This window comes from Phocoena sinus, chromosome 20, assembly GCF_008692025.1.
Source record: "Phocoena sinus isolate mPhoSin1 chromosome 20, mPhoSin1.pri, whole genome shotgun sequence".
Classification (NCBI taxonomy): Eukaryota; Metazoa; Chordata; class Mammalia; order Artiodactyla; family Phocoenidae; genus Phocoena; species Phocoena sinus.
This window is the reverse complement of record NC_045782.1, coordinates 36727411-36750844: the sequence shown is the minus strand read 5'-3', so window position 1 is coordinate 36750844 and position 23434 is coordinate 36727411. Positions and strand designations below refer to the sequence as shown.

General features: G+C 40.0%; 1 protein-coding gene across 3 annotated transcripts in view; it reads left to right on the top strand.

Moving 5' to 3' along the window:
- The first annotated feature begins 1329 nt into the window (after window positions 1-1329).
- NPEPPS (aminopeptidase puromycin sensitive) overlaps window positions 1330-23434 on the top strand; it is a 98411-nt gene continuing 76306 nt past the window's right edge. The window contains exons 1-2 of one of the 3 annotated variants that reach the window (XM_032615899.1): window positions 1330-1826; window positions 12468-12552. In XM_032615899.1, the coding sequence (XP_032471790.1) occupies window positions 1566-1826; window positions 12468-12552 (346 nt within the window). In that variant the 5' untranslated portion in view covers window positions 1330-1565. Of the gene's footprint in view, window positions 1827-2479; window positions 2569-12467; window positions 12553-23434 lie in introns of those variants that run through there. The other 2 variants (XM_032615901.1, XM_032615900.1) reach the window with 2 other exon arrangements.

Genomic DNA, 23434 nt, shown 5'->3' with positions numbered 1-23434 from the left:
ATATGGGGAATTATAGATAAAATCTCCTTGTCCTTGACACTTTAAAATATATATTTAAATATACACACATTTATATGTAATTAATATATATTTATATTAAAAAATATATATACCTCAATTTGCGAGATACCTACAAAACTGAGGGAGCCACAGCTAATTTACCTTTAGAGAGGCCACAATTGGTAAAAGGTCTTTTATTTTATTATTATTATTTTTTTTGGCCCCACCACGAGGCTTGCGTGATCTTAGTTCCCCAACCAGGAATCTAACCTAGGCCCTGGCAGTGAGAGCACAGAATCCTAACCACTGGACCGGCAGGGAATACCCAGGTCTTCTATTTTTTTAAAAAAAGCAGAAACAAAGACGAAAACAGAAAAAAGGTGAAGCACATCTTACTTTTGAACATTAAATCGTGAAAACAAAAATCTTCTAATTTCTGGGGGCTTCCCTGGTGGCGCAGTGGTTGAGAGTCCGCCTGCCGATGCAGGGGACACGGGTTCGTGTCCCGGTCCGGGAGGATCCCACATGCTGCGGAGCGGCTGGGCCCGTGAGCCGTGGCCGCTGAGCCTGCGCGTCCGGAGCCTGCGCTCCGCAACGGGAGAGGCCACAACAGTGAGAGGCCCAAGTACCGCAAAAAAAAATCTTCTAATTTCTGAAATCACACCCTCAAAGGTCCAAATCTTATTGGTTTAAGTAACCTGAATTATTAAAGGTTTTCTGACAAAATTTTTCATATCATCCCCTGAAGTTACTACTTAAAATAACAGAAATAATTACGGCCAAAGAGCCTCCCATCAGGGTTTTCTGCTGGTCTGGAGGTAAAAATCTAGTTTGGGGTTTTGCTCTTAATTGATATTTCAACAATTTGCCTGACTGCACTGACCAACTACATAGGCTTCTATTTCCAAAGACAGCCCGGGGGTTAGCGGGGTGGGGGGAAAGAGAGAGAGAGAGAGACTGAGACAGAGAGACAGAGACAGAGACAGAGACAGAGACAGAGACAGAGAGAGAGAGAGAGAGAGAGAGAGAGAGAGAGAGAGAGAGAGAGAGAGAGAGGTGTGTGTGTGTGTAGGGGGTGGGGGGCCCTCATGCCTTTTCTGTGCTTCTCAAACCCTTCCGGGCTTCTTCCAGCTCGCAGGCGGCCTGCTCCCCGCAGCGGCGTAGACAGGTGCAGCGCCGGCAGCCGCCTCCCTCCCCCGGGGCTCGCCGGCGACCCCACATCCCGCCAAGCTGGCCGCGCCCTCGCCGCTCCGCCCCCTTCCCGGCGCGCGCGCGCACACCGGCGGAGGCGCGCCCGTCCGGCGGGGCCGCGCACGCAAAACTGCCGCTGCCGCCGCCGCCGCCGCCGCCGCCTCCTCCCTCCCTCCCTCCCTCCCTCTCTCCCTCCCTCCCTGCTGGCCCTCCTCCCCTTCCCTCCCCTCCGCCCCCTTCCCTGTAGGCAGCCGGCCCGCCAGCCCGCGCGTCCGTACTGCCTGCCTCCCGGCCCCTGGCGCTCGGGCTGGGTCTCTCCCCCGCCCCCAGGCTCCCCCGGTCGCTCTCCTCAGGCGGTCGCCGGCGCTCGGTGGATGTGGCTGGCAGCCGCCGCCCCCTCCCTCGCTCGCCGCCTGCTCTTCCTCGGCCCTCCGCCTCCTCCCCTCCTCCTTCTCCTCCTCAGCAGCTCCTCTCGCCGCCGCCGCCGCCTCCACAGCCTGGGCCTCGCCGCGATGCCGGAGAAGAGGCCCTTCGAGCGGCTGCCTGCCGACGTCTGCCCCATCAATTACAGCCTTTGCCTCAAGCCCGATTTGCTGGACTTCACCTTCGAGGGCAAGCTGGAGGCCTCCGCCCAGGTACGGCGACCCTCGGGTGCCGGGGGCGAGCTGCCGGGCAAGCAGTTAGGCCGCGCCCACGGGCTGGGCTGGGGGCCCGGTCGGCCGGGCGAGCGGGCGCGCGGGCCTGGGCGCTGCGGACCTGGGGCTGGGGGGGCCGGCTCGGGGACGGGCGCGCCCCTCTGGGGCGGCCGCGGGGCGCCCGGCGGCTGTGCTCTGCCCTGCCGGCCTGGGGCCCGGGCCGTGCTGCAGGGAGCGCCGCGGGAACCGGCCGGCCCGGCCCGTGTGCCCCTCGGGGCCAGCACACCTGTGTGGAGCCTCCCCCAAACCCCGGCCCTTCCGGGCTTGGTCTTGGTCTGGGAGAGGCTGGAGGGTGTTGGGGAGGCCAGAGGGGTCATCGGAGTCCATGCGTAGCCTCCTGACTCAGTTCTTTTCTCTCGTTCTCCCTACGCCCCATGGAGGACACATTGGAAGGGGCAGTCATCTGGGACTCTGGCTGCCGCGCGTTAGCCAGGAGGGGAGATTCTAGAAGGGAGAAGAGGGTGAGAAGGAGAATGTTAATCCCGGGCAGCCTTGCTGAGTTCTCCCCGCCTGCTCCGGCCCAGGGGCTGGGTTTCTAAGATGATCCGCCCCCTCCCCCTTCTTTCCCTCAAGTGACAGTGCAGCATTGACTTTGTTCTCTCCTAACCTCTAAAGAAGCTGAAGGAGGACCCCCATCTCCGCCTTTCCTTCCATCTTCTTAGCTTTGCAGCCTTTAAAGCAGGTGAATTTATTGCTACAGCGATGGTTGCTTAGCAGTACCCTCCTCTGAAAGAAGCTATTGGTTTTAGCATACCACCGGTGAAAATATTCCATTACTCTTCATTGCAGTTTTTGGTGAATCATGCTCCCCCCGCCCCTCCCCCCGCAGATTATCTAAAGTATTGTTTGATTTTGGAGATCATTAGTATTGATGCCCTACAAAGATCTAGAACAATAGACATTTGTGATACCATGTTATATGATGTATTATGTGAAGTCTGTAATGAAAAATGGGAACTGTTTAGTAGTTACCTTTAAAACGAATGATGGTAAATACATTTTGTTTCATTTCTTTTTCTACTGCAGTCAGGGGGAAAAAATTAGTAGGCCTCAACCTTAAAGATTAGGGTGTATGTAGCAGCGAAATGAAAGAAATGTAGACTAGTGTAGCGTTCGAATGAATCGAAAGTTGGCAGTTGTTTTTGAAAGCCAAGTACTCAGATTGAAAATATGTCTAAAAGTGTAGAATTAAAAAGTATACTGTCAGATTTGGAGTGCTTGTACGAAAGCATGAGGGCTCTGTTGTCTGGCTGCATCAAAAGGCAAAACTTACCCCTGTGAAAGTCAGGTGATTTAAAAATTTTCCATTAAGAATATGAATCAGAATGAGTGCATCTTGGGTCTAAATTAGAATTTGAGAGGGTTATTTGGGAGAGACTGTTTATTTAAGCCAAGTGACTAGAGTGTTTGATATATATTGGCTGTGGGCAGATGGGAGGGATTGTAAACAGTAGTGTGTCTTGTGACTTGGCAGACCTGCGGGAAGAAGGACCTAGCAATGAATGAGTTTGCATTATGTGCAAAGACTAACATTAAAAAAAAAAATCATTTGTTTCTTTACCCCAATAGTTGGTGTACCCCATAATGCATTCATAATTTTGAGGGGTATACATATTTAGGGAAAAGTTTCAGAAAAAATATTATCAATAATAAAGATTTTCAAATGATTATTTTATTGGGAGATTATAGTTTTATTTGTGTTATGGTATGACAACAAGCAGTGACATGCTTGTCCTTACCCCTTTTCTACTTGCTTTTGGAAAGAAATGAGAAATAGTTGGTGGACTGGTTTGGGCCAATGAAGGAGCATGTGGTAATGTACTAGGTATTAGCAGGGACTCATTAATTTGATACAAGGAAATAAATGAATCTTTTTTTTTTTTTGTAACATTAAGTTTTCAAAGCTTTTCAGAAAATTTTTTTCAGGCAAGGTGGCAACACAAATGAAAGATGGCATGATACAGAATTCTAACAGGTTTTATTAAAGGATGATTGGACTTTTTAATTGTATGCTTTGCCACCTTTGGAAGTGTAAAAAGGAGTTAACATTAGTAAAAAGTTAACATTAGTAGTAAAAAGCATATATTGATGTTTTTGAAATGCATAGATTGGAGCAATAAGTTTAACTTGTGGCATTAGGTGGTATCTGATTGTGGAAATATAAAAATGTGGACAAAATTATATCTCTAGAAGCCTAGATTGATAATTGCTATTGTGTCAGTTTGCTAACAGTTTGGAATTACATTGCACAAAGTATGCAAGTTGCTTGGTTGCTTTAGTTGCAAAATTTTATGATAAGCTCAGAGTATTTGTACAGGTTACATATTAGAAACTGAGTGGATTTTTAACCTGGTCTGGGGTGTGGACTCCTGGGGAAGATGAAAATTAGTCAATGTGCAGTGATTTAAAAGTAGTTGTCTTTTACGTAAGTGAGTGTGGTCTAATTCAGCAGGTTTTGAAAATGTGTTATCATGGGCCTAGAAAAATGGGACATTCCCTTTCCTCTCCTTTTACATTAGGATATTTGAGAGGAACAGACTTCATAGCTATTTAAAATTCTGACTCTCTTGCTTTGTGGATAATTAATTTAAAAATAGATTACAAGTTTATGTGAGTGGCTATAGTTCCTGGTTATGAGTGTATAGTGGTTTATACAGTAATTCTCTTATGGAAATATTTCACCTGTGCCAGAGAAATTAACTTTATCCTTCAATGCCAGAAGTCAGGATATACTAAACAATCCCTGGCCTCCGCCAACAAAATATTCATGATGATGATGACTAAATTGGCACGTAGAGGAGAGTTACACATACAGTAGATTGTTTGGCAGGCTACAACTTGGCACCTAAATGGATGTTATTGTCACCCTGTGTTATGGAATTTTCTGCCCAAATTTTGCAGATATTCTATGCAGTCATTTTAGTAGTTTTTTATTACTTAAAACAGATAAAGTTAATTAATTTGTACAGCATCGTGCTAGATCACTAAATGGTCTTAAATTAAATTTGAAAGATTGGTCATAAGGAATTGAATTTGTTCAGATTTTCTATTCTGTTTCTTGAAATGTATCAATGAGGAAACACCTGGGTATAAGAAACTTTTGTATGGTAAGTTGTATCCAGTATCATCTGGCATTGAATTTTGCAGTGAATTTTCCAGATAAATGAAGCTTACCCTTTGAGGCACTCAGACTTTAAAAAATATGTAAATATTTTGATGGAAATGTTTATCTTTTTAAGCTCCATAATTCCTCATAATCTAGGTTTCTTTCTTTTCTTCTTTTTCTAAATACTGGACAGCATTCTAACATGTCCTTGATACTTATAACCGTAGATTACCCAAAACTGTGTACTATAATTTATTAGTTTCATATCTTTTCTTTAAAGTTTGTTTTCCTTACTCTCAGGTTATTACTTGCTGCTTGTTGTGCCTTGTTGCTCCCTATTGTGCAATTTCTTACCTCTTCTGTTTTACTGAACTTGATCTGAAGAGGTCTAAGTAACCAAATAAACAAGCGTGTTTGAGCTTAAAATTTTTTTCTAAGTGAGGGTTTGATGGATTCTCTTCTGAGTGTAGGGTATGAGCTTTACTGTATGGACTTTGAATCATCTATTCTGGCTTCCATAAAGGCTTTTTTTTTTTTTTTAAACTTCCTGGTTCTTGATAATTGATATTGTCCAATACAACAATACAACCTGGATAAATGCAGTCTTGAGTAGTAAATTATCTATGAAACTTCTCTGAACTTTGCTACATACATGAGCCTGTTCTTATTGTAAAGTAAATCTTATTCTAATCTGTATTTGAGTCAGTGGCAAAGGACTGAGTCTTCAGATAGCTGTTTTGTTGTTAACTGAGATTAGTTGTCTAGATCTTGGAGATTCCATTTTGAACACCATACAAGTATGTAGCTCTCAGTTTATTTGGCCACATGTAATCACTTTAAAATTTTATTTTAAATTAGGAAACATTTTAAATACAGAGAAAGTAACCACCACCCAGATTTAGCAGATATTAATGTTTTGCCACATTTGTTTTAGTGTGTACATGATGTTTTTTGGAAAATAAAACGTCACAGAAACCACTAAAGTTCATTTCCATCTCTTCTCACCCTCACCCTGAGAGGTAAATTCTCTTTTTTGGTAGGTGTTATTCCTATGTATAGTTTTAAAGTTTTAGGGTGTACAAAAGTAGCTACAAACAATAAATAGTAATGTTCTGTATGTTTCTGTGTTATGTTTGACTTTCTGCAGCTTGCCCTTTTTAATGTCTCTTTTGTTAGAAAACTCAGCTCAATTTGTGTTTACTAATTATTTGCTCCTTATTGTCTTTAGAAATTATAGCCCTATTCCACAAAGGCAATGATTATTACAAAATTTTAATGATGAAATCGCTTTTTAGGCAAAGTGACTCAGGCTTCAGACTGACTGGTATTTAGAATTATCACACTGGAGATTTCCTTTTACTAAAATCTCAGGATTTTAGCAATCAGAAAAAAACCCTTTTGAGCCTTTCTAGTACATGTAATGTGTATTCCTGAGTGATTGTAGTGAAGACTTATTCAGGAAAAAAATTGTCTCAGATTGCTGCTTTCCTAGCTCTTAGGAAACTTCCATTGTAAAATTGTTACCAATGGTCAAGCTGTCTCTTCAGTAGAACCATTACTTAACATTTGGTTCAGTTGAAGTACAGTCTGTATGGGACTCCAAGAAGACTTAACTAACCCTGGGTTTGAATCAAAGAAAGGATATGCTAACGTTCCATTCATTAATAGCACCAAATGGAAAAGTTGAAAATAAGCTTGTCATCAACACAATTTATATGCCAGTTTTAATATTCTGCTTCTATTTTAAGTTTGGAAAGTGAAGATTTTTTTTTAAAGGATTAAAAAAAATAAATTTATTATTTATTTATTTATATTTTATTTTTGGCTGTGTTGGGTCTTCGTTGCTGCGCGTGGGCTTTCTCTAGTTGTGGTGAGTGGGGGCTACTCTTCGTGGCGGTGCGCGGGCTTCTCATTGCAGTGGCTTCTCGTTGCAGAGCATGGGCTCTAGGTGCATGGGCTTCAGTAGTTGCGGCATGTGGGCTCAATAGTTGTGGCTTGCGGGCTCCAGAGCACAGGCTCAGTAGTTGTGGCACACAGGCTTAGCTGCTCCACGGCATGTGGGATCTTCCTGGACCAGGGCTCGAACCTGTGTCCTCTGCATTGGCAGGCGGATTCTTAACCACTGCGCCACCAGGGAAGTCCAGTGAAGATGATAATGCTGAAATTCCTTTGATTTATTACCTGTTTTTTTTTTTAAATTAAAGTATAGTTGACTTACATTATTACCTGTATTTTTGACAGTGGAACATACAGGTAGTATTCAATAACATGATGATGTTACTGTGTGAGAAATCATATTGAATTATTAGGTCAGTGCTCTTGTTGGGAAAGCATCAAAAAGATCAGTGTGGTGGTTGAGTACTTAAGCATACGCTTAAGTCCACGCGGATATTTTAAATTACATTACTTGGTTGGTACATAGAGTATGCTGATATCCAATATAAGATATAATATGTGCTATATAATACAGCACATAGTTCTTAAATTTTATAGCATTTTGATTAGGTACTTTATAGACTGTTAGGTGCACATTTAGTCTTGGTCTCTGTGCACGGGTTTTTTTTTTTTAATTTATTTTATTTATTTATTTATTTTTGGCTGTGTTGGCTCTTCATTGCTCTGCGCCAGCTTTCTCTAGTTGCCTCCAGTGGGGGGCTACTCTTCGTTGAGGTGTGCAGGCTTCTCATTTAGGTGGCTTCTCTTGTTGAGGAGCATGGGCTCTAGGCACGTGAACTTCAGTAGTTGTGGCATGTGGGCTCAGTAGTTGTGGCTTGTGGCTCTAGAGTGCAGGCTCAGTAGTTGTGGCGCACAGGCTTAGTTGCTCCGCGGCATGTGGGATCTTCCTGGACCAGTGATCGAACTCGTGTCCCCTGCGTTGGCAGGTGGATTCTTAACCGCTGTGCCACCAGAAAAGCCCTCTGTACATGTGTCTTAATAATGTCATCTATTAAGTGATTACTATGTATCAGGCACTAAGTGGTAAAAGCCCTTTCTATGGATTATCCTGTTGTTTTAAAATGCATCTCTAGGGGCTTCCCTGGTAGTCCAGTGGTTAAGACTCTACGCTTCCACTGCAGGGAGCACAGGTTTGATCCCTTGTCGGGGAAGTTCTGCATGCCGCGAGGTGTGGCCAAAAAAAAAAAAAATCTCTAATATGAGACAGAATATACTGTCTGTTTTTTAAAGTTTGAGTGGAGTTCTATTATTAAGATAAGTATTTTTGTTCCTTTAGTTCTCCCCTTCCACCCTTCCAGAAATGGTAATACCCTGAAAAAAAGAATTAATTGGGCTTCCTTGGTGGCGCAGTGGTTGAGAGTCCGCCTGCCAATGCAGGGGACACGGGTTCGTACCCCAGTCCGGGAAGATCCCACATGCCGCAGAGTGGCTAGGCCTGTGAGTCATGGCCGCTGAGCCTGCGCGTCCAGAGCCTGTACTCCACAACGGGAGAGGCCACAAGAGTGAGAGGCCTGCGTACCGCAAAAAAAAAAAAAAGAATTACTGTTCAACAAGCAGCTTAATTCATTAGTATAAACAGGTGGGTTTTCCCTAAACCCAGGAGGAATTGGAATGTACTTGTAACTAGATGTTGTGCCCTGTACCTTTCCAAAGTTAACGAACACTTTCCCTCAAAATGGTACAATAGTAGTGAGATAAATGTCATTTGGCATATGTAGTATAGTACAGGTATCTTTTTTTTTTTTTTTTTTTTGCGGTACGCGGGCCTCTCACTGTTGTGGCTCTCCCGTTGCGGAGCACAGGCTCCGGACGCGCAGGCTCAGCGGCCATGGCTCACGGGCCTAGCCGCTCCGCGGCATGTGGGATCTTCCTGAACCGGGGCATGAACCCACGTTCCCTGCATCAGCAGGTGGACTCTCAACCACTGCGCCACCAGGGAAGCCCAGTACAGGTATCTTGACATGGTAGATTAACTGCTTGGCTACCATTAAATTCATTGTAGATGTTGGTGGATGAAAATAGGATTGCCTAGGTAAAGATTAAGACATGTAACTAGGGACTTCCCTGGTGGTCCAGTGGTTAAGACTCCATGCTCCCAATGCAGGGGTCCTGGGTTCGATCCCTGGTCAGGGAACTAGATCCCATGTGCCAGAACTAAGACCTAGCGCAGCCAAATAAATATTTAAAAAAACCAAAACAACAAACATGTAACTAAGCCACTGTTGATGATTTTGTTGGCATAAATGTCAAACTCTGGAAGGTTTTTATTCATTTTACCCTTTGGAGCACACCCCAGTGCTTCATTTTTGTGTTTCTGAAAATTTTTTAAAAAGTCAGTTTGTGAATAGGCAAAGAGTTGTTCTTTTCTTTTTGTTCAAACATAGTGCTATAAACAGCCAGTTGAGATGTAAAAGTTTTAGTGCTGTTTAGGTATGTTCTGGTGAAGTAAACAGTGTGAAGGAATATTATCACTTACAAAAAAACCCCCAAAAAACAAAAACCCAAAAAACTGTTCACTAAATGGCATTTTTGTTTAGAAACAGGAAGATTTATGAGAAGAATTTTTTTTTTTTAAATGAGCCAAAATAGTTTCACTTTATGTGTTAGAGATTTTGACAGTCTGTTACAGGCTTAATAACATACTATCTGTAATTTAGGTCAGGTAATTTTAGTTTAATATTAATCATGTTTATGTATTGGTTATTAATAAAATAATTACTCTCAGGTATAGCTTTTTCATACAGATTTTATATTACTCTGTGTCCTTACCTAGTTCTGTGGTCCGTTCAGTGACACTCAAGGCACTGTTGGGTTTTGTTTGGTCTATATACAGTGCTTTAGAAAATTTTGAATTAGTTGTCATCAATTAGAAATTGGGAGATTGCACATGAAATCTGAATTTGTGGCTTTTTTTAATTGGAAGATCTGTCAACACTGAGTCTGTTTTTTATTGTATATAGCAATAATTGGTTAGCTCCAAGAAATGTCTACTTCCCCCTTCCTTTACACATAGCTTTCCTTTATGCATAGCCTTCACCTGGCCTACTGTACTCATCTGTTTCATTGGCCTCTGTAGGCATATGTGATTTAGGACATCTGTATTTTTTTTTTTTTTTTTTTTTGCGGTATGCGGGCCTCTCACTGTTGTGGCCTCTCGCGTTGCGGAGCACAGGCTCCGGATGCGCAGGCTCAGCGGCCATGGCTCACGGGCCCAGCTGCTCCGCGGCATGTGGGATCTTCCCGGACCGGGGCACGAACGCGTGTCCCCTGCATCGGCAGGCGGACTCTCAACCACTGCGCCACCAGGGAAGCCCAGGACATCTGTATTTTTGTTATTTTAGATTTAGACCATTAAAATGTCTGAAAATGAATTTGAGATTTTGTGTAATGCAACAGTTATAGAAAAACAAGGTTCCAACCAAATGGAAAATGAGCAAGGGTTATGAATGAGCAAGTAGGAGAGGAAAAACTTAAGGGTTAAAAAAGAAAGAAAGAGGGAGGGAGGGAGGGAAGCAGGGGTGGGGGAGGCAGAGGAAGAGAAACAAAGGAGAAAGAGAAAGAAAGAGAAAAGAGGTAACTAATATTACTAGTAATCAGAGAAATTCTAATTAAAACAATAATGGAATACCATTTTTTAAAATAAATTTACTTATTTATTATTTATTTTTGGCTGCATTGGGTCTTTGTTGCCGTGCGCAGGCTTTCTCTAGTTGTGGCGAACGGGGGCTACTCTTCCTTGCTGTGTGGAGGCTTCTCATTGTGGTGGCTTCTCTTGTTGCAGATCACAGCTCTAGGGCGCTCGGGCTTCAGTAGTTGCGGCACACGGGCTTAGTTGCTCCATGGCATGTGGGATCTTCCAGGGGTCGAACCTGTGTCCCCTGCATTGGCAGGCATTGGCAGGCGGATTCTTAACCACGGCGCCACCACGGAAGTCCCTGGTATGCCATTTAATACCCAGCAGACTGTCGAAAAATTAAGTTTTTTGGAGGTTGCTGAAACTGGGATTTCTTTATTCTTTGCTTATCGGAGCGTGCATTGAAACTACTCTGGAGGATAATTTTAGCAATTCTTGGTAAAGAAAATGGGTGCACAAGAAGACATGGGCCAAGATGTTTATTATAGTACTCTTTTACATAACAAAAAAGTGGAAATAACCTAACTTCCTTCAGGAAGGAAATGGATAAATAACTGTGGTTTATTTATAGAATGGAATACTACTATGCAGAAGTTAAATTAATGAGTTAGGTTTACATCTATCAGCATTTACCTATCTCAGAAACAATGTTAAATTAAAAAAACAGGTTGCAAAAGGTTATACACACTTTTGATACCACTTGTGTAAGATTAAAAACATTGTTTGCTGATCTTTATATATGTAACAGAAGTACTAAACGTATATGAGAGAGATATACATTAGCCTTAGGATAGTGGTTATCTCTAGGGAATGAGGAAGAGAAGAACGGACTTTCATTATATCTGTATTTTATTTTTTGGATCTAAATCAAGTAAGACAAAGTCTTAAAAGTTTATTTAATCTTGGTGGTAAGTCATTAGTGTCTGTTATATTCAAAATGTTTCTTCAGGAAAAGAAAAAATTCAGAGAGTGTTTTATGAAGTTCTGACATAGTTTATGATACCAGATTTCTTCCTCTATCCTTACAAAAAGAGGGGACCCTCATGATGGTTTTGATGTGCAGGTTGAAATACACGATTAATTGCAACATATAAGAAATGTTTCCTAATTAAAAATTTTTTGAAATTAAAAAGTTTAATTAAGAAGTTGTTTTAGGGCTTCCCTGGTGGCGCAGTGGTTGAGAGTCCGCCTGCCGATTCAGGGGACACGTGTTTGTGCCCTGGTCCGGGAAGATCCCACATGCCGCGGAGTGGCTGGCCCGTGAGCCATGGCCGCTGAGCCTGCACGTCCAGAGCCTGTGCTCCGCAACGGGAGAGGCCACAACAGTGAGGGGCCTGCGTACAGCAAAAAAAAAAGAAGTTGTTTTAAATCAAGTTTAAGTAGAAAAAAAAAGGCTTTTATTTAGTTCATTGGTCAGATCTTTGAATTCTGTGAAATACCTAAGTATTTAATATTGCTTTTAATATAATCCAAATATTATAATATCTATTCAGAACTAGTCATTAATTTATACTATTGATGCATATATATTTAGTATTGGTTTAAGTGGTGTTTGGCAAGGGTCCCCAATCCCCGGGCCTCGGACTGGTACCAGTCCGGCCTGTTAGGAACCAGGCTGTACAACAGGAGGTGAGCAGCGGATGAGGGAGTGAAGCTTCATCTGCTGCTCCCCATCGCTCCCATTACCGCCTGAAACCCGCACCCCCCCATCCATAGAAAAATTGTCTTCCACAAAACCGGTCCCTGGTGCCAAAAAGGTGGGAACCGCTGATGTATGGGTTTTTAAAAATTGCCTGTGACATATTTTAGGCTGAGATGAAGATGTACGTATTATTAACCTAGGCTATTTCTGACATTGCCGATTTTTTTTTTTTTTTCTCCTTAGGTGAGGCAGGCAACCAATCAGATTGTGATGAATTGTGCTGATATTGACATTATTACAGCTTCATATGTACCAGAAGGAGATGAAGGTAAGCACTGTTTTCCCTTTTAATTTGCTGTCTCTGTGTTTATGTATAATATGTACTTGTATGTGCTTTTGTGTGTGTGTATACATAATATATACACTTGCAAATTAAGATATTAATGTTTGTTACTTTTGAAATAGGAAAATTCTTTAGATGTTCATAGGAGATATTTGAGTAATGTAAGATAAAGGAAATATAACAATTTAAATTCTGCTTCAAACATTAACTTATTTTGTGACCCTAGGCAGATCACATTTCATGAGTGTAAAATAAATACAATACCAATCATGTAAAGCTGAAGAGTTATTTAAAAATTAAGTACTTTGGACATGAAAAGTTTCTCAGGCAGGCTTAGTTCATATGCGGTTTTCTTAAAGTTTTTTTGTTTTCTCTTGAAAAATAGATTAAAATTGAGATAGTGTTACTCATAATTGGGAGAAAAATATTTGCTTTATGAGATCTAATGTGAAGGTTAGAAACTAGATGATGGAGTTAATTACAGGGGAAGAATATGTTTAAAAGAAACATGGTATAGAATGTGAGGGAACTCAATTAGCATCTTTAAAATAAGAAATATTTTGGACCTTGTAATTACAGGAAGAATTAAATTGAATAATCAGTTTTGGCCTGAATTCTTATTCCCACATAAACTGCATTTTAAAAAGTTATCAAGTTTGGTATAAACTCACAAGTGTATTAATATTGGATCTGAATTACTTTTTACTCTTGACTTCTTCACATTCCTTGTTAAAATGGCTTATTGGTTAGCCTCTACTACTCAGACTTTTCCTCTTAGAAAGTCTTCTCATTTGATATAAATTAAGTTAGAAATTTGACCTTTTAATTTACATTTTGTATTGCTATTTCCCTTCTTTACATTATACTGAAAATAAGCATACAAGTAACATTTTAAGGCCTGGCTATATTTATTTTGTGGATTTTTCTTAAAATATCTTGTCCATAGAAAGATTAAAAAATGCAAGTAGCAGTTGAGCATATTATTGCCAAGAAGTACTTATGTTCAGTTGATCATAATTGAGATCAGCTGCTGCCATTTTAAGTTAGAGGAACAGATCCTTCAAATGGACTTTGATTGAGTGCCAACTTTAAAAAAAATTGTTTGGTAAATGAAAGAGAGACTGTTTAATTTCTTTAGCTGAAGAAAAATGGGAGCACCTTAGCTAGGCATATCGAGGCAAGCTTTCTTTGTTGTAGATAGAGAACATTTACATTCAATATAGGGTTTTAAAATGTTGTCAAGTTTAGATAGGTAGAACTAGTAAAATAAGTGTGTACCCTCCAGCTGGCATGGTTTCAGCTCAGGTTTGTTTTTTTATCCTCCTCTACTGAGATGCCAGGAAAGAATTCAGAGAATTTAAATGTTTGAATATGCATAACTGAATGGTGCCAAGCTCATAATGATCTGAATCTTAAGGAAGCAGCGTTAGTATTCTCAATGAAAATTCATGCAGTAGAGAGGATTTGGAGAGTGATTCATATAAAACATTAAATTTTTTTAGATACATAAAATATTTTCTTCAGAACTAGCTAAGGTACATTTCTCAATTTGTTCTCCTATAGCAGTAGGAAATACCTGGAGTCATGTAAACCCGTTTAATTTTAGAGTATAAAAGAATGGGGAGTTGTATTAATTTCATGTTTTAAGGAGTCAGAACAGATAGATTTGGCCTTCCAGATATATACATAGCTTAATTTTGCCCTTAGATAGAGAAGCATTTCTTGATTTTTATCTTATTAGGAGAGTATAATATTGTTTCTTTAGAAACTAATAGTTGTGAACTTGACTGTCAGCTCCTTCTAGGGCTGTATGCTGGTGACAGGGTGATAAATGGGTTAATAGGAGAGATACCATTTTTTAACCCAGCTAATCTCATCTAGTACCTACTTAGGATTGCCTTCTGGAAGACCGTTTTACATATCTGTAGCCAAAATCTTGGTGCTTTCAGGTAAAATCAGAAAATGATTTGAAGGCGTGAAGTTGTTGCTTCTTTGTGTAAGTTTTTAATTGATGAAAAAGGCCATCTTGTGATATGTGCAGTAACCCAGAAAGAGCGATTGGCGTGTGTCTTTTTTAAACTAAAGCACTGCCTTTTAAACAGAAATAATTTATTTTAAAACCTATTTGAAATCTTTGTAATATTTTTTAAAATGAGAAATCAGTAAGAAAAACGGCTGAAAACTGTTTTTTTACTGTTCTGCACTTCAAGGGTTGGTGAAATCATTAGCACTTAAGCCAGTGCAAGGAATGCACCTCCCTACACAGTGCAGGGATTAGTATTGTCATCAGCTTCTGCAAGAGAAATACGAAACTTTTGAGTGCCTGAACTCAGGTCCTGACAGGTAAAGAGTCTTTTAATTTATCATTAATAGTTGATGGCTTGGGCATAACCACATAGAGAATGATCACTTGAAAGTTTTGTACCAACTTTTGCCTTAGTATACTCTGTCAGGTATGTGTTTGCAGAATTAGCTGTGTAAGAAAAAGTTTTTCCATTGGTTACATCATATTTCATGCAGAGTTCTAATATATAGTTTCAGATCCACCAGCATCACTTTGGTTTATCCATAGAAGGCATGTAAATTTTAACACATTTATTCTTAAAGTAGGATTGTATATTTCAGTGTTACGCATATGTGTGTGTGTGTGTTTAATGGAAGGATAAAACAAACAGCTTAGAAATACTGCCAAATATTAATTTTGAGCAAAACTATTCACTTCAAAAATAGGAAACGTTCCTCACACTTGATCATAAGCTTTTATCCAACTGTTAGTAATCTATATTCTGTCATACAGTTATGTGTGGATTAGTAAAAACATTAATAAACCATCTTCTCTTTGCAATAGAATTGTTCATGGCATTGTTCTGAAAATACATATGTGACTAATTAAGTGCTAGCCCTCAAAGTCAGGAGAATTGAAAGAGAAGGGAATATATTCCTTTCTAATACAAATGTATTGAAATATATCATATTTCATAAGGAAGTTTTCAAAGAAGTCTGAGTATAACTTTAGTTACACAAATAACAATATAGGGTAGGGGCCTAAAACCAAAGTTACTGTGGGGTTAAGCAAATAACAACCTTGAATGAATTGGGCTGGATGTAGGAAAATAAGAACGTTGGGGCAGAGGCTGAACCAAAGAGTCCATGTCTCACGTAAATCTACTAACATTTTCAAGAACTTTTTCTGGCCAAACAGAACATTTTTGTGGGCCATATTGAGTTCTGTTGATTTTGCAACCTCTAAAGAGGGATTCCAGAGAACTGTGGTGTGTATGCATATTCTTATCACTTGGACATGAAGATAAGACTTGAACATAGTTAGATCCCTGATTGGGGAACTAAGATCCCACATGCCACGCAGTGCGGCCCCCCCCCCCCGCCAAAAAAAGAAACTTCCCTGGTGGCGCAGTGGTCAAGAATCTGCCTGCCAATGCAGGGGACACGGGTTTGAGCCCTGGTCCAGGAAGATCCCACGTGCCACAGAGCAGCTAAGCCCGTGTGCCACAACTACTGAGCCTGTGCTCTAGAGCCCGTGAGCCACAATACTGAGCCTGCATGCCACAACTACTGAAGCCCACGTGACTAGAGCCCGTGCTCTGCAACAAGAGAAGCCACCACAATAAGAAGCCCACGCACCATAACGAAAAGTAGCCCCCACTCTCAGCAACTAGAGAAAGCCCGTGTATCAGCGAAGACCCAATGCAACCAAAAATAAAGAAAGAAAAAGGAAAACAGAGCTTCCCTATTGGCGCAGTGGTTGAGAGTCTGCCTGCCAATTCAGGGGACACGGGTTCGTGCCCCGGTCCGGGAAGATCCCACATGCCGCGGAGTGGCTGGGCCCATGAGCCATGGCCACAGAGCCTGCGCGTCTGGAGCCTGTGCTCCGCAACGGGAGAGGCCACAACAGTGACAGGCCTGCGTCCAGGAAAAAAAAAAGAAAAAGTGTTTTTTTTTAAAAAAAAAAAAAGAGAAAGAACCCTTCTAAGTTCTTAATTGAAACTGATATAAATTATGTATATTATGCCATATCACTATTAAATATGTTAAGCAAATTGTTTTAGTTTGCTATATGAGTTCCAGTGGCATGTACTTTAAAAAAATTCAGAATCTAGCATAATAGCTCTTTTAGGTAGCTTTTAGTTTTTCGAGCACTAAAATGGCATTGTTTTTGAGAACTTGTTTTTATTTTGTCTCTCGTTTATTTACTATTCCCAAGTGTATTGAGTTTGGGGATTTTATTTATTTGTTTGTTTATTTATTTATTTTACTTAGAACTCCCAGATTCTCTGGGGTGTTCTTTTTTTGTTTGTTTTTTAAATCTTTTGGCCATGCTGCGCAGCATGTGGGATCTTAGTTCCCCAACCAGGAATCGAACTTGCATCCCTTGCATTGGCAGGGCAGAGTCTTAACCACTGGACTGCCAGGGAAGTCCCTGGGATTTTTTTTTTTTTTTTTTTTTGGCCACACCGTGAGGCTTGTGGGATCTTATTTCTCTGACCAGGGATTGAGCCCAGGCCCATGGTAGTGAAAGTCCCAAGTCCTAACCACTGGACTGCCAGGGAACTCCCGAATTTTGGGAATTTTGAAAATAAAGTCTGTTATATACTATTACTGTTCTGAAGAATAGATGAATTAATGCATAAGCTAACCATAGTGTCCAGGCTACATTGAGGAACCAAATATTTTCCCAGTTCTTTGGTAACTATCAGAGCTGCCTGTTTTCTGAATTAAATTTTGTTGATTTAATTTTTTTAATTAAAATCTTTATTTTTTAGGGTTTTAAGTTCAGTGCAAAATTGAGTAGAAAGTACAGAGATTTCTCATATAGCCCCTGTCCCCACACATACAGCCTGTCCCACTATCAGCATCCCAAACCAGATGGTACATCTGTTACAGTCAATGAGCCTACATTGACCTCATTATCACCTAAAGTCCATAGTTTACCTTACAGTTCATTCTTGCTGTGATACATTCCATGGGTTTTGACAAATGTATAATGACATGTATCTACCATTATAGTCTTGTACAGAGTTTTTTTGTTTTGTTTTTTTTTTTTTGCGGTACGCAGGCCTCTCACTGTTGTGGCCTCTCCTGTTGTGGAGCACAGGCTCCGGACGCGCAGGCTCAGCAGCCATGACTCACGGGCCTAGCTGCTCCGCAGCATGTGGGATCTTCCCGGACCGGGGCACGAACCCGTGTCCCCTGCATCGGCAGGAGGACTCTCAACCACTGCGTCACCAGGGAAGCCCTGTACAGAGTTTTTCAGTGCTCTAAAAATCTTCCGTGCTCTGCCTATTTACCCATCCCTCCCCTTGGCAATCACTAATCTTTTTACTATAGCTTTGTCTTTTCTAGAATTAGGTGGAGTCATGCCTTTTCAGATTGGCTTCTTTCACTTAGTAATATGCATTTCTTCTATGTCTTTTCATTGCTCAGTAGCTCACTTCTTTTTAGCTCTGAATAATATTCCCTTGTCTGTATGTGTCAGTTTTTTTTTCCATTCACCTGCTGAAGGTCCTCTTGGTTGTGTCCAAGATTTGGCAGTTATGAACAAAGGTGCTGTAAATATCCATGTGTAGGGTTTTGTGAGGACATAAGCTTTGAACTCCTTTGGCTAAATATCAAGGAGCATGATTCCTGGATCCTATGATAGAAGAGTGTGTTTAGTTTTGTAAGAAACTGTCAAACTGTCCTCCAAAGTGACTGTCATTTTGGATTCCAATCAGCAATGAATGAGAGTTCCTGTTGCTCCACATACTCCCCAGCATTTGTTGTTGTGTCTTGGATTTTGGCTATTCTATAGGTGTGCAGTGGTATGCCATTATTTTAATTTGCAGGACCCTAATGACTTCATGTTGATCATCTTTTCATATGCTTACTTGCCTTCTATATATCTTCTTTGGTGAGATATCTGTTTAGGTCTTTTGCACAATATTAGTTGGATTGTTCTTTTTTTTATTGTTGAGTTTTAAGAATTCTTTGTACATTTTGGATAACCGTCCTTTATCAGGAGTGTCTTTCACAAATATTTTCTCCTACCCTGTGGCTTGAATTCTTATTCTCTGTAATGTTGTCCTTCTCAGAGCGGAAGTTCTTAATTTTAATGAAGTCCGGGTTGTCATTTATTTCTTTCATGGATTGTGTCTTTGGTGGTGTTGTATGTGAAAAGTCATCACCATACCTAAGGTCAATTAGATTTTCTCCTATGTTATCTTCCAGGAGTTTTATGGTTTTGCATTTTACATTTAGGTCTATAATCCATTTTGAGTTAATTTTTATAAAAAGGGTAAGGTCTGTCTAGATTGATTTTTTTTCTTTTTTTTGCATGTGGATGTCCAGTTTCCAGCACCATTTGTTGAAAAGATAGGTCCATTGTATTGCTTTTGCTCCTTTGTCAAGATCAGTTGACTATATTTATGTGGGTCTATTTCTAGGCTGTCTGTTTTGTTCCATTGATCTATTTTTCTCTTGTTTCTCCAGTACCACATCATCTTGATTACTGTAGCTTTATAATAAGTCTTGATATTGGGTAGTGTCCTCTGACTTTGTCTTCTTCAGTGTTGAGTTGGACATTCTGGATTGTTTGCCTCTCCATATAAACTTTAGAGTCAATTTAAAAATACCCACAAAATAACTTCCTGGGATTTTGATTGGGATTGGTATTGAGTCTGTAGATCAGGTTGGGAACAGGAAATATCTTGACAGTATTGAGTCTTCTTATCCATGAACATGAAATATCTTTTTATTCATTTACTTCTTTGGCATCTTTCATCAGATATGAATCTTGTACATATTTTGTTAGAGTTATATCTAAGCATTTCATTTTGGGGGGTGATAATGTAAATGATAATTTTTTTTAAGTTGTTTATTTTTGGCTGTGTTGGATCTTTGTTGCTGCGTGTGGGCTTTCTCTACTTGTGGCAAGTGGGGGCTACTCTTCTTTGTGATGCGCAGGCTTCTCACTGCGGTGGCTTCTCTTGTTGCGGAGCACGGACTCTAGGTGTGCGGGCTTCAGTTGTTGTGGCTTGCCGGCTCTAGAGCGCAGGCTCAGTAGTTGTGGCACACGGGCTTAGTTGCTCCGCGGCATGTGGGATCTTCCCGGACCAGGGCTCGAACCCGTGTCCCCTGCATTGGCAGGTGGATTCTTAACCACTGCACCACCAAGGAAGTCCCTAAAATATAATTTAAAAAAAGTTTCAGATACCACTTATTCATTGCTGGTATATGGGAAAGCAATTGACTTTAATGTGTTAACCTTGTATCCTGCAACTTTGAACTTTGTATCCTGAAACCTTGCTTTAATTGCTTATTCGTAACAGGAGTTTTTTGTTGATTATTTTGAATTTTCTACACAACCATATCACCTGTGAACAAAGACAGTTTTATTTCTACCTGTCCAGTATGTATACCTTTTGTTTCCTGTCCTTTTCTTGTCTTGTTGCATTAGCTAGAACTTCCGGTATGATGTTGAAAAGTAGAAGTGAGAAGGGACATCCTCGCTTGTTCCTCATCTTAGCTGGAAAGCTCAGAGTTTCTCATTAAGTATGATGTTAACTGTAGGGTTTTTGTAGATATTCTTTATCAAGTTGAAGAAGTTCATCTTTATTCCTAGTTTGCTGAGTGTTTTTATCATGAATGGATGTTGGATTCTGTCAGATGTTTTTTCTGCATCTATTCATTTGATCGTGTGATTTTTCTTCTTTAGCCTGTTTCTGTGATGGAGTACATTAATTTAATTTTGAACATTGAAGCCGCCTTGCATATTGGGATAAATTCCACTTGGTCATGGTATATAATTCTTTTTATATATTGTTGGATTTGATTTGCTAATATTTTGTTGAGAATTTTGCATCTGTGTTTATAAGAGATATTTATTGGTCTGTAGTATTCTTGTAATGTCTTGTAATGTGTCTGATTTTGATATTAGGGTAATGGCTGGCCTAATAGAATGAGTTAGGAAGTGTTCCCTCTGCCTCTATCCTCTGGAAGAGATTGTAGAAAACGGGTATAATTTTTCTTAAATGTTTGGTAGAATTCACAAGTGGACCCATCTGGGCCTGGTGTTTTCTGTTTTGGAAGGTTATTTCTTCTTTGACCTGTGTCTTATCTAGACGTGTGTTTAGTCTCCAAGTATTTTAGTATTTTTTCAAGTATTTTTCTTTTATTGATTTCTAATTTAATTCCATTGTAGTCTGAGAGCAGACAGTTTATAATTTTTTATTCTTTTAAATTAGTTAATGTGTGTTTTATGACCCAGAGTGTGGTCTGTCTTGATGAATGTTCCATGTGAGCTTGAGTAGAATGTATAATGAGCTATTGTTTGATGAAATAGTCTATAGATGTCAATTATATCCAGTTGATGGATGGTGCTGTTTAGTTCAGCTGTAACCTTACTGAGTTACTGCTGCTGGATCTGCGTGTTTCTTACAGAAGGGTGTTAAAATCTCCAACTGTAATAGTAGATTCATATATTTCTCCTTGCTATTCTGTCAATTTTTGCCTCATGTATTTTGACACTCTGCTGTTAGAGGCATACATATTAAGGATTGTTATGTCTTCTTGGAGTATTGCCCCTTTTATCATTATGTAATTCCCCTTTTTTATCCCTGATAAGTTTCCTTCTTCTGAAGTCTGCTCTGTCTGAAATTAATATAGTTACTTCCACTTTCTTTTGATTAATGTTAGCATAATATATCTTTTCCCCATCTCTTTATTTTTTTATGAAACATATTTTTAAATTCTTTTATTTATTTATTGTAAAAAATTATTTATTTATTTATTGGCTGCGTTGGGTCTTCATTGCTGCGTGCAGGCTTTCTCTAGTTGTGGCGAGCAGGGGCTACTCTTTGTTGTGGTGTGCGGGCTTCTCATTGCTGTGGCTTCTCTTGTTGTGGATCATGGGCTTCAGTAGTTGTGGCTCACGAGCTCTAGAGCACAGACTCAGTAGTTGTGGCACATAGGCTTAGTTGCTCCATGGGTTGTGGGATCTTCCTGGCCCAGGGATCGAACTCGTGTCCCCTGCATTGGCAGGCAGATTCTTAACCACTGCACCACCTGGGAAGTCCCATCTCTATTTTTAATTTATATGTGTCTTTATATTTAAAGTGGGTTTCTTGTGGACAGCATGTAGTTAGGTCTTGTTTTTTGATCTGCTCTGACAGTCTGTTTTTTCATTGGTGTATTTATACCATTGATACCTTTTATGTTTTTTTTTCTTTTGCGGTACGCGGGCCTCTCACTGCCGCGGCCTCTCCCGTTGCGGAGCACAGGCTCCGGATGCGCAGGCTCAGCGGTCATGGCTCACGGGCCCGGCCACTCCGTGGCATGTGGGATCTTCCCGGACCGGGGCACGAACCCGTGTCCCCTGCATCGGCAGGCGGACTCGCAACCACAGCGCCACCAGGGAAGCCCCCTTTTATGGTTTTAATTGAACATTATATGGTGCCATTTTCTCTCCTTTCTTAGCATATCAATTATATTCCTTTTTTTAAGTTTTTTTAGTGATTGCCTTAGAGTTTGCAGTATACATTTACTACTAATCTAGTCCACTTTCAAATAAAACTATACTGCTTCACAGGTAGTGTGAGTACCTTATAATAACAAAATATTCCTAATTCTTCTCTCCCATTCCTTGTGTCATTCATTTCCCTTATACATTTACATCCACACAGAAGCCAACATAATCAAATACATTGCTGCTATTACTATTTTGAACAAACTATTATCTTCTAGATCAATTAGGAATAAGAGAAGTAAACATTTTTATTTTTCTCTCATTTACTCATTCTCTGATGCTCTTCCTTTCTTTATTGTAGATCTGAGTTTCTGACTTATATAATTTTCCTTCTCTTTAAAGAACTTTTAACATTTCTTGTAAAGCATGTCTACTGGCAACAGATTCCCTCAATTTTTGTTTGAGAAAGTCTATTCTCACTTTGTCAAAAGACTTTATTTTTTAAGAGCAGTTTAGGTTCACAAAAAGATTGGTTTTCCTTCACTTTGAAGGACAATTTTGAAAGGTACAGGATTCTAGGTTAGTAGTTTTTCTCTCTTGACACTTTAAAGATTTCCTTCCACTCTTTTCTTGCTAGTATGGTTTCTGAGAAGTTGAATGTAATTCTTATCTTTGGTCCTCTGTAGGTAAGGTGTTTTTCTCTTCCTCCAGCTTCTTTCAAGATTTTTTTTTTCTCTAGCTTTGATTTTCTAAATTTTGACTCTAATATGCGTAGGTGTAATTGTTTTGTTTTTATTTTTCTTTCCCCTCCGTTATCCTTCTCTGAGCTTCTTGGATCTGTGGTTTGGTTTCTGACATTAATTTGGGGAAATTCTTAGTTATTGCTTTAAATATTGCTTCTGTTTCTTTCTCTTTTTCTTCTCCTTCTGGTATTCCTGTTACATGTACGTAACACCTCTTGTACTTTTCCCATAGTTCTTGGATATTTTGTTGTGTTTTTGTTTTTTTCAGTCTTTTTTGTCTTTGCTTCTCAGTTTTGGAAGTTTCTAGTGTCAAGTCCTCAAGAGCAGAGATTCTTTTCCAGCTGTGTCTAATAATGAGCCCATCAAAGATATTATTTATTTTCTGTTACAGTGTTTTTTTTTTTTTTTTTTTTGTTACAGTGTTTTTGATCTCTAGCATTTCTTTTTATTTCTCAGAATTTCCATGTCTCTGCTTGCATTATCCATTGTTAGATATTAATCGTACAGGTCTGATAATTCCAACATTCCTGCCATATCTGATTCTAGTTTTGATGCTTGTTCAGTGTCTTTAAGCGGTGTTTTCTGCCTTTTAGTGTGCCTTGCCATTTTTTGTTGAAAGGCAGACATGATGTACTAGGTAAAAGGAACTGTAATAAATAGGACT